General features: G+C 36.8%; 2 protein-coding genes across 4 annotated transcripts; both read left to right on the plus strand.

The window, feature by feature from the left end:
- The first annotated feature begins 91 nt into the window (after positions 1-91).
- Positions 92-2,585, plus strand: LOC100798912 (NHP2-like protein 1). Its single transcript, XM_003544848.5, has 5 exons — positions 92-208; positions 311-431; positions 512-615; positions 2,023-2,154; positions 2,315-2,585. Exons 1-5 carry the CDS (start codon positions 206-208, stop codon positions 2,339-2,341), a joined length of 387 nt encoding a protein of 128 aa, XP_003544896.1. The 5' UTR covers positions 92-205; the 3' UTR covers positions 2,342-2,585.
- Positions 2,586-3,585: 1,000 nt separating this feature from the next.
- Positions 3,586-10,450, plus strand: LOC100799433 (ubiquitin-activating enzyme E1 1). Of its 3 annotated transcripts, none has more exons than XM_006596372.4 (7): positions 3,586-3,709; positions 4,149-4,537; positions 5,461-5,678; positions 6,411-7,205; positions 7,713-8,578; positions 8,679-9,111; positions 9,687-10,450. In XM_006596372.4, exons 2-7 carry the CDS (start codon positions 4,162-4,164, stop codon positions 10,281-10,283), a joined length of 3,285 nt encoding a protein of 1,094 aa, XP_006596435.1. In that variant the 5' UTR covers positions 3,586-3,709; positions 4,149-4,161; the 3' UTR covers positions 10,284-10,450. The 3 variants fall into 3 exon arrangements, with proteins under 3 accessions (XP_006596435.1, XP_003544897.2, XP_006596434.1); XM_003544849.5 differs by having other exon boundaries at positions 3,680-3,922; XM_006596371.4 differs by lacking the exon at positions 3,586-3,709 and adding an exon at positions 3,722-3,992.

The following is a 10,450-nucleotide window of genomic DNA, read 5'->3' on the forward strand; positions in this document are numbered from 1 at the left end:
TATTACTATTATTATAGCTCTCTTTTGTATTATTCACAAAGGATTAATTGTGGGCCGTAGGATGAATTGAAGGGCCAAGATTTTGTGAGTGTGTGTGAGTGCGTGATTACTTAAACCCTAGTATTTCTATTTCTTCGATGTTTCTCTTCAAAACCCTAGTTAGCCTCTTCTTGTTTCTCCTGCAATCAACGACACCCCCCCAAAAATGGTTGGTTCCGCTTCGCTCTCTTCTCAATTGAATCTTTATCTTCTTTATCTGAATGTTCAGATTTCTTATTTGTTTCTGTTTTGTTTGTTTTTTTTGTTGCAGACAGGAGAGACAGTGAACCCAAAAGCTTACCCTTTGGCCGATGCGCAACTCGCAATAACAATACTGGATCTTGTGCAACAAGCTGCCAACTACAAGCAACTCAAAAAGGGTGCTAATGAAGGTAAGTTAGATAAGAAAAAAGAATCAGCATATTTTAAAAATTGGTTAAGTCTGATTCTGGTGTTAATTCATTTGTTTCAGCGACCAAGACACTGAACAGAGGCATCTCTGAGTTCGTTGTGATGGCCGCGGACACTGAGCCTCTTGAGATTCTTCTCCATCTTCCTCTCCTAGCTGAGGATAAGGTAATTTATTAATTTCTCTTCAAATATTACTTACTTGCTATGTTGCCGTGTCGGACACATTTCTGACACCAGACACATCCAAACACTTCTTATTAGGCGTCTAATTCAAAAGTTACTTTTTGTTGGTTTAAGCACTTAAACCGTCACCTTTACACGACTAATACACTGGAAATAACATAGAAGGTTGGTTTAAAAAGATGAAATTTAGATATTTTGTTATATGTTACTCATATTTTATTTAATACGAATCTCTTTGTTGGTGTCCCCTTGTTCTGTTTTTTAGACATTAGCCGGGTCGAAGTGTCCATTTTGTGTCCGGTGTCCTTGTTAGAGTCCATGCTTCATGACTTACTTGCCTTTGCACTTCAATTGGTCACTCTTTAGTATTAGGGAGTTGCCTTCGAAATTTAAGCATGCCAACTGGTTCCAAATTCAAAATTGTGTAATGGTTTTTCCTGATTGAGTATTACTTTTAGTATTACCATTGTGGTCCTTGAGTCCCCTCTTCTACCATATTTATTTATACAGAGTGAAGTTTTTAGCAGAGTCCAAAGATTCAAGTTTTAGAATATTCATGGGTCCTGTTGGACAGATGCAAGAAATGGGGAATTTATGATTTAGCCATGCTTTAAGGCCTAGAAAAAGGATTTGAAGACATACACCAAAGTCATATAGTGCGTGTCAATTATCAGTTGTAATATGTGTAATTCACAGTTTCTGATGCTTAGGGCTTTTGTATTTGATAATTTGAGATTTTTTTTTTCATTTGCTATTGAATAATGTAACTATCTGCCTGTACATGTACAGTATTTAACATTTATGTAATGCTTACCCTCTTTATTTTCATACATTATGTAATGCTGACCCTCTAACTTGTCAGAATATGCTTATGGAAATTTTGTATCTTTACAGTAACCCCTGCCATGGCTTTTTACAAGTTATTTTCATACCTTATCCTATCTAGTTGTCTACTAGATTTTTAACTATGAATTTTGGTCTCATTTTATTACAATCAGAATAATTTTTTGGCTAATGACATTGTTACCTAGTGACGCTTGATACCTGATTTGATCCTTATGCCTCAATGATCACACTTTACGATTTTATGCCCTTGTTAGATTAAGAGACTTTTCTTCTGTAAGACACCCCCAAGAACATGAATATAATTTTTCTTATTCTGTGGTTTGAGGTTACTGTGTGATCAATTACACCTTGTAAGTTGGGATTAGCAGACTCAGTGTTGGTGAAGTTTAGATAGCTTCAGATGTTAATTTCAGCTTTATTTCTTCTTCTTCTTTGGTCTTGACCACACCAGCCTCTGTCATTTCAATTCTATGATGTTTCTGGGATTTTTATCTGTATAGCAGCGAAGTAACCTGTACCTTTATGATTATTTGAATCTTTTAGAATGTTCCCTATGTATTCGTCCCATCAAAGCAAGCCCTTGGGCGAGCATGTGGAGTCACACGGCCAGTGATTGCATGTTCTGTAACAACTAATGAAGGAAGTCAACTGAAATCCCAAATTCAGCAACTAAAGGTATTCATATTCACAGCTTTACATTACTAATTTTGGTGTATTTGCCAACTATATTAATCATTGTTAATGTTAAAATCTGGACCGGTCATTAAGTTGATGAAAGTTTTAATTCACAGTTCATTGGTTTGATTGTAATTGAATTAATTTTGTTGGTGTGCAGGATGCTATTGAGAAGCTGTTAATTTGAAATTTTGATATTCGGTATGACGGGCTTCTTGAGTTGTGCTGACTGCTCCTTTAGAGGCTTTGACTGGACGACATGTTGTGTTCAATAGACAAAGTTGTTTTATGTGTAAACCTAAATTTTTATTTATTTCTGCCGGGAAAGATTGTTTAAAAGTAATTTTGAAGTTAGCTCAACTGATGTTTTACACTTCTGTTATAAACTGTTCAATGCTATGTATGTGGGGGTGCTGTTAAGAAAATTTAAACTACCTGATCATTTTTGTCATGTTCTTTTTGGATAACTCAAAATAGGTTGTCTTAATGTGCTATCTTTTTTAGTTATTTTCCCATGGTTTTTTTTTTTTTTTAAATCTATTGTATGTAAGTTTATGAAAACTAAGGGCGTAAGTGATTCGAGTTGGGTTGAGTTTTGTTAATTTTTCAATTCAATTAAACCTAATTCGGTTAGATTGAAGTGGGTTTGCCTTTTAAGTCAACTCTTTTAATTGGATCGAATTTAGTTAGGTATTAGATTGAATAATTAAAAAATTGTCAACTCTTTTAAGTCTTGAATTTTTTTATAAAAAATATCTCAAATTCAAAAATAATAAGGGTGTTTTTTTTAAAAATAGTAAGGATATTTTTAAAAATCAGCATTTATAAAATATATTATACATAGATAAATAAAAAAATAATTTATAAATATATTTATAATGTCATTCATAAAACAATGTATTAGTTCAAGATAAATAATATATTATTATCATAAGAATGAGATATGCTTAATTTATGATTTTAATATTAGTAATTTAATTATATGTTTGTTGGATTTGATTTTGTTCGGATTTAAAATTTTAAAACTGTAGTCAATTTAATTTTAATTGGATTTATTGAATTAAAATTAATCTAATTTAATGATTTATTTTAACTGGTAAAAATCTAAATTGAGTTGGGTTAGATTGAATGTCTTTAGGGATTGGGTGCTCCCTTATACCTAGTGAAAGTAATTAGTATTTGGAAAAAATGATTGTTTTGAGTAGTTTTTTTTTATATAAAAAGTTGGAATTATAATCAAACAATACATAACTTTTTATATATTTTTTTTAAAAGATAAATAATCTTTTTGAAAGGTTAAACGCTCCCTACATTAGGACAAGTAACAAGCAATTAGCTGGTTGACGCGCGGGGTCAAAGAATATGCCACTACCCGTCTCATGGTGGGTTTGGTTTGGATGCAACGAACGACAATATAAAACGACGACGTGGCATGTACTCGTCCCGGTGCATTCGTTTTGTCTACACACCGCTCAAGATTCTTCCATTATCACACTAGTAACAGGCTCAAATCAGAACATAGAAAGAAAACAAATGGCCTTAGCCAAAACCCTAGGTGAGTAGTAGCAACATTCACATAAATTTACATGCAAATCCATAAATACCCTTCTTTCTCTTTCTCTTATTATATCAAACAAGCGCACTCTCACTCTTCACACTCACATCTTCAAACCCAACCTCAAAAGCACACACACTCTCTCTCTCTCTCTCTCCGATTCGCACTGTCCAATCTGTGATTTTATTCTTTCCTTCTCTCAAGTTCTATTCGGTACCTTCCCTACCTTCCTCCTTCATCTTCCGTTGTTGCTTTTCTTCATTGTTCCACACTCGAATCACGTGTAACTAAGGGTTTTGCATTTTTTGCTTATTTATTTATATATCCTCTACAGCATGGATCTTCTTCTTTATTATTATGACTTTAATTTTAACTTGATTGTTTTTGCTTTTGTTTTGCTGATAATTTCGATGGTGCGGTTTCGTTGTGTGTTCTGCAGCTTACTGCACTATATGCTTCCTAGAAAGAGAGTGAGGGAAGGAGGAGTGGTTGTAGAAGTAGACAGTGACGCTACCACCACCAACACCAATAGTGCTGCGGCGTCGTTTCCCAAGAAGGCTCGGATCGGGAGCTTTGCTGCCTGCTCGGGTGCCGGTGCTGCGGATTCGCCGGTGAACGTCAGCGGCCAGGGATTCAGTAGCGGCGGCGGCGGCGACAACAGCCTCGGGAACTCGGTCGGAGGAATGGCTTTGGGGAATTCGCACCCGGCGGAGATCGACGAGGATCTGCACAGTCGGCAGCTCGCCGTGTATGGCCGGGAGACCATGCGGAGGCTCTTTGCGTCCAGCGTCCTCGTTTCGGGGATGCAGGGTCTTGGTGTTGAGATTGGTAATTTGGTTTTCGAACGCTTTCCTTTTAATTCTTTCAATTTTTGTGAGGGACAAGGGTTGTGGTTAAATGAATCTTCGGGGTTTTATAGGAGATTGCAAGGTTTATGAATCATGCTTACTTTCAATTCTCAACTGCTAAATTGATTTAGCCGCTTATTGGATAAACTTTTCAGAAATCAGTACTAATAGGAGAAAAAAACCCCAGGTAAAATGAATTAAGCTTTTCTTGTAAGTTAAGATTAGCTTATATATGTAAGTTAAACAAGAGAGTTTTTGTAAATAAGTGCTTATTAAGAAATTTATCTAAACAGGTCCTTAGATTTGGTGATCATGCTAGCAGTGGTTTTCTGACCTCTCTCTAAATAAAAGAAAATTGTTTAGTTGTGTTGTTTATCAGGATTGGTGTTAGGAGGATTGGTAATTTGGTCCCTGGTCTCCTTTGTAACCTGAAAAATGAAGTGCTGGAGAGTAATAGACTTGTACAATTCATTTTTTTTTTTTGGATAGGCATATGTTAGTTGTTAGTATTGTTAGTTTTTGTTAGTGGGGGGATTTGAACCCGCGACCTCTTGCCCCTTCCCTTCTCCCTTCACCACTAGACCAACCTTATATCTCCAGACTTGTACAATTCATATTCTTGTTATTTGTTGTCCATGCTGAAAATGATTACTAGTTGCTCATGTTCTGTATTTCAAGCTTTATATCGTTAACTTGGGAGTTTGGATGTTATTTCACCGTATACATATACCTATCAACTGGTTAAAAGTCATTGCTGCATATCGTTGGGCAACCTTGCTGAAGGTTCTTGCTTATGTGCTATTCTCTAATTAGTTAAGAGAGTATATAAATACATAATGCAATTTAAACCATTTTGTAAGCTATGTTGTTTTTCTGTATTCTAATAAAGTTTACTACTTGCAGCGAAGAATCTCATTCTTGCTGGGGTGAAATCTGTAACCTTGCACGATGAAGAAAATGTGGAGTTATGGGATTTGTCTAGTAATTTTGTGTTTTCAGAAAATGATGTTGGCAAGAACAGGGCAGAGGCTTCCGTTAGTAAGTTGCAAGAGCTTAACAATGCCGTGGTTGTACTAAGCTTAACATCGAAGCTGACAAAAGAACAACTTTCTAATTTCCAGGTACTTCCAATCTTGTTTTCTACTCCTGTTTTATTTTTGGAACTTCATTTTTTTCTTTCTTAAATGCATTTATATGTACATCTGCTTTATATCAAGTGATTATATGTGTGCTGTGGTGTGTTTTGATGTCCATGGAACTTCAGAAAAAAAGAATTTTCCTTATTCATATGTAATATTGCAAGAGTAACTTCTAATGTTTCATAGCTATATGTGTTTCAATTTCATGTATTTGAAACTTCTGCTGCAGTTTTGTATGGATGTGTATTATTTACAAAACCTGGTGATTAACAATGAGTGAACAATATTATGCCATTTAAAAAATGACTGATTAGGGAGGGGGGATTCCTGTAAATGCATAGAGTCAAGTGGTTCTTATGTCTGTAATACTACTGTATTTTAATTTTGTTTTACACATGCCGGAGTTATTTGCTAACGTCTTAATTGTACTTCTGAGTTCTGACTGTAATACGGCACTTGACTATTTGTTCTCGACTTTATTTGAAGTTAATGAAAATGTAACTATTGTTAATTAAAATGAGGTAAGTGCAGAGCACATTTGAATTTTCTTGACCATTTCAGCAAGATTTGTCCTTGAGAATATTTTTATTTTGAAGTGATATATATCACTTGGATTGTGAATGTTGGTTAATGGTGCACTTTAATGTGAACTTTTCCTGCTCACCCGCAATCATGAATTCATTTGTATCTTTATTTATTTCAACTATTTTGTAGGCTGTTGTTTTCACTGAAATCAGTCTTGAGAAAGCCATTGAGTTCAATGATTACTGCCACAGTCATCAGCCTCCTATTGCCTTTATTAAAAGTGAAGTTAGGGGCCTTTTTGGTTCTCTGTTTTGTGATTTTGGGCCTGAGTTCACTGTTGTTGATGTTGATGGAGAGGATCCCCATACTGGTATAATTGCATCCATCAGCAATGACAACCCTGCTCTTGTTTCCTGTGTTGATGATGAGAGGCTCGAGTTTCAGGATGGAGATCTGGTTGTATTCTCTGAAGTTCATGGTATGAAAGAGTTGAATGATGGAAAGCCAAGAAAGATAAAAAATGCTAGAGCATATTCATTCACTCTTGAAGAAGACACCACAAATTATGGTAGATATGAAAAAGGTGGTATCGTCACACAAGTCAAACAACCCAAGGTTTTGAACTTTAAACCACTCAGGGAAGCGCTCAGTGATCCTGGTGATTTTCTTCTGAGTGATTTTTCTAAGTTTGATCGCCCACCTCTACTGCATTTAGCATTCCAGGCTTTGGATAAGTTCGTTTCTGAGATAGGTCGCTTCCCTGTTGCTGGTTCGGAGGATGATGCACAGAAACTAATATCTATTGCCAGTAATATTAATGGTAGCTTGGGTGATGGAAGATTAGAAGATGTGAATCCGAAACTTCTACAGCAATTTTCCTTTGGCGCTAGGGCAGTATTGAACCCTATGGCAGCCATGTTTGGTGGAATTGTAGGACAAGAGGTTGTAAAGGCATGCTCTGGGAAATTTCATCCACTTTTTCAAGTAAGTAATATTTTTTTTTCTTGTTAATCAATAATCATTGTATCATCTTGTATTTTTCTAGAGTTAGTCAGCCATTTGGATTGTGTGTTCAGTTTGCTGCTTCACTTGATGTTTTATTACTCTGGATCTTCTATAGTTTTCTTTAAAAATAACCGCATAGCCATAATTCATGATTTAAACAAAGCAACCTCTATCATATCTTGAATAACAAAAAAAAAATCCATCTGTTGAGTTAGGCACTTTGTAGAATTTGATTCTTATAAATGAAATTTGATCTTGACTTAGATTTTGATTCCTGGATCATGTTCTTATGTTTAGGGAAAACTACACTTGAACCCTTCGAGGTTTAAGAAAACTTAAGTCAATACCCCTTCGAGTCTATTGGCAACTATATGTTGTCCATGTTTCTATTTTTTCTTTCCCTATTTATTGAGCATTCTTTTTTGAGGTTATAAATACTTGTCCTTTTTGTGGTTTTAACTTTAGTTCCTCCTCTGACCTTTGCAGTTTTTCTACTTTGACTCTGTGGAATCACTCCCTACAGAACCGCTTGATGCTAATGATTTAAAACCATTGAATAGTCGTTATGATGCACAGATTTCAGTTTTTGGACAAAAGTTACAGAAGAAGTTAGAGGACGCTGAAGTTTTTGTTGTTGGATCTGGTGCATTGGGATGTGAATTTTTGAAAAACCTTGCCCTAATGGGAGTTTCTTGTGGTCAGGGAAAGCTCACAATTACTGATGATGATGTCATAGAAAAGAGTAACCTAAGTAGGCAGTTCCTCTTCCGTGATTGGAATATTGGCCAGGCCAAGTCTACAGTTGCTGCTTCAGCTGCTGCATCTATAAATCCCCGTCTTAATATTGACGCTCTGCAAAATCGTGTTGGCCCTGAAACTGAAAATGTGTTTCATGATACCTTCTGGGAAAACTTGAGTGTCGTGATTAATGCACTAGACAATGTGAATGCAAGACTGTATGTTGATCAGAGGTGCTTGTATTTCCAGAAGTCACTTCTTGAATCTGGAACTCTTGGGGCCAAATGCAATACCCAAATGGTCATTCCCCACCTAACTGAAAATTATGGCGCATCAAGAGATCCACCTGAGAAACAGGCACCAATGTGTACTGTTCATTCATTTCCACATAACATTGACCACTGCTTGACATGGGCTCGGTCAGAGTTTGAGGGTTTGCTTGAGAAAACTCCAGCTGAAGTAAATGCATATTTATCTAATCCAAATGAATATACTAATGCAATGAGGAATGCTGGTGATGCTCAAGCGAGGGATAACTTAGAGCGTGTTCTTGAGTGTTTGGACAAGGAGAAGTGTGAGACTTTTGAAGATTGTATTACATGGGCTAGGCTAAAGTATGCTGTTTTATAATAAATTATTTTGTTCTCTTGTTATATTGTCAGTGTGTTAGATTTTCTGTATGTCCTACACTCATACATTGTTTTTTATTCACAGGTTTGAAGATTATTTTGCTAACCGAGTAAAGCAATTAATTTATACTTTTCCCGAAGATGCTGCAACTAGTACTGGAGCTCCTTTCTGGTCTGCACCAAAACGGTTCCCTCATCCACTGCAATTCTCATCCTCTGATCTGGGTCATCTTCTGTTTTTGATGGCAGCTTCTATATTACGAGCAGAAACATTTGGTATTCCTATTCCTGACTGGGTGAAGCATCCTAAGAAGTTGGCTGAAGCTGTTGATAGAGTGATAGTACCTGACTTTCAGCCTAAGAAAGATGCGAAAATAGTGACAGATGAAAAGGCCACCAGTCTCTCATCTGCGTCTATAGATGATGCAGCTGTGATTAATGATTTAATCGTCAAGTTAGAGGGGTGCCGGACAAAGCTGCAACCAGAGTTCAGGATGAAACCAGTTCAGTTTGAGAAGGTCTATTTTTCTTTCATTGAGTTTTTGTTCTGACTGGATTTTCAGTGATGCTGGATAAAGCCTTCTCTGTTGTCTAATTTGAATTTGGTAGTTTCAATTTGGAATTTTGAGTCAGTGTGGGTTGAGATTGTATTTGCCTAGAAATAGGCATACATGAACTCTTCCACCTGCCATTTTATTTATCTATTTATTACAATTTATTTTCAACAACAACAACAACGCCGCCTTATCCCACTAGGTGGGGTCGGCTACATGGATCAACTTCCGCCATAATGTTCTATCAAGTACCATACTTCTATCCAAATCATTAAGTTCGAGATCATTTTTGATAACCTCTCTTATAGTCTTTTTGGGTCTTCCTCTGCCTCGAATTGTTTGCCTTCTCTCCATCTGGTCTACTCTCCTCACTACAGAGTCTACCGGTCTTCTCTCTACATGCCCAAACCACTAAGTCTATTTTCCACCATCTTCTCTACAATAGACGCTACTCCAACCCTCTCTCTAATTTTCATCCAAAGTTAAAATACCTTTGTCTGATCTTTTTTTGCTGAAACCTTTGTGCTGTAAAACTACAGGATGATGATACAAACTACCATATGGACCTGATAGCTGGGCTTGCAAACATGAGGGCACGGAACTACAGCATTCCTGAAGTTGACAAGCTGAAGGCCAAGTTTATTGCCGGACGGATCATTCCAGCAATTGCAACATCAACTGCCATGGCCACAGGGCTTGTCTGCCTGGAGCTGTACAAAGCTTTGGATGGAGGGCACAAAGTTGAGGACTACCGAAACACATTTGCCAACTTAGCACTGCCTCTCTTTTCCATTGCAGAGCCAGTTCCACCAAAGGTCATCAAGCATCAAGATATGAGTTGGACAGTTTGGGACAGATGGATTCTAAAAGACAATCCTACTCTTAGGGAGCTTCTTGAGTGGCTGAAGGCAAAAGGTTTGAATGCTTATAGTATTTCATGTGGAAGTTGTCTGCTCTATAATAGCATGTTCCCTAGGCACAGAGAACGCATGGACAAAAAAATGGTGGATTTGGCTAGGGAAGTGGCCAAGGTGGAAATACCTTCTTACCGTCGTCACTTGGATGTTGTTGTTGCCTGTGAGGATGATGAGGATAATGACATTGACATCCCCCAAATATCCATCTATTTCCGTTAAGGTGGTTGTTGTCGTCCTATCAGGTGTGTCCGAGACTTATCTTTAGTTTAGAAAACAGAATATGTTGGACCTTCCAGCTTCATATTCATAATGGTTACACACAAGGCGACACTGTCGACCATATCACATTTCATATATGAATTGAAAAGCAACTTTCGTTCCTTGTA

The sequence above is a fragment of the Glycine max genome, chromosome 14, assembly GCF_000004515.6.
Source record: "Glycine max cultivar Williams 82 chromosome 14, Glycine_max_v4.0, whole genome shotgun sequence".
Taxonomy (NCBI): domain Eukaryota; kingdom Viridiplantae; phylum Streptophyta; class Magnoliopsida; order Fabales; family Fabaceae; genus Glycine; species Glycine max.

Coding starts and splice junctions, on each gene's coding strand:
- LOC100798912 (XM_003544848.5), top strand. Junction 616..2,022: donor CTCTCCTAGCTGAGGATAAG/GTAATTTATTAA, acceptor TGAATCTTTTAG/AATGTTCCCTATGTATTCGT. Junction 2,155..2,314: donor CCCAAATTCAGCAACTAAAG/GTATTCATATTC, acceptor GTTGGTGTGCAG/GATGCTATTGAGAAGCTGTT.
- LOC100799433 (XM_006596372.4), top strand. CDS start 4,162: ATGCTTCCTAGAAAGAGAGTGAGGGAAGGAGGAGTGGTTGTAGAAGTA. Junction 7,206..7,712: donor AATTTCATCCACTTTTTCAA/GTAAGTAATATT, acceptor TGACCTTTGCAG/TTTTTCTACTTTGACTCTGT. Junction 8,579..8,678: donor ATTACATGGGCTAGGCTAAA/GTATGCTGTTTT, acceptor TTTTATTCACAG/GTTTGAAGATTATTTTGCTA.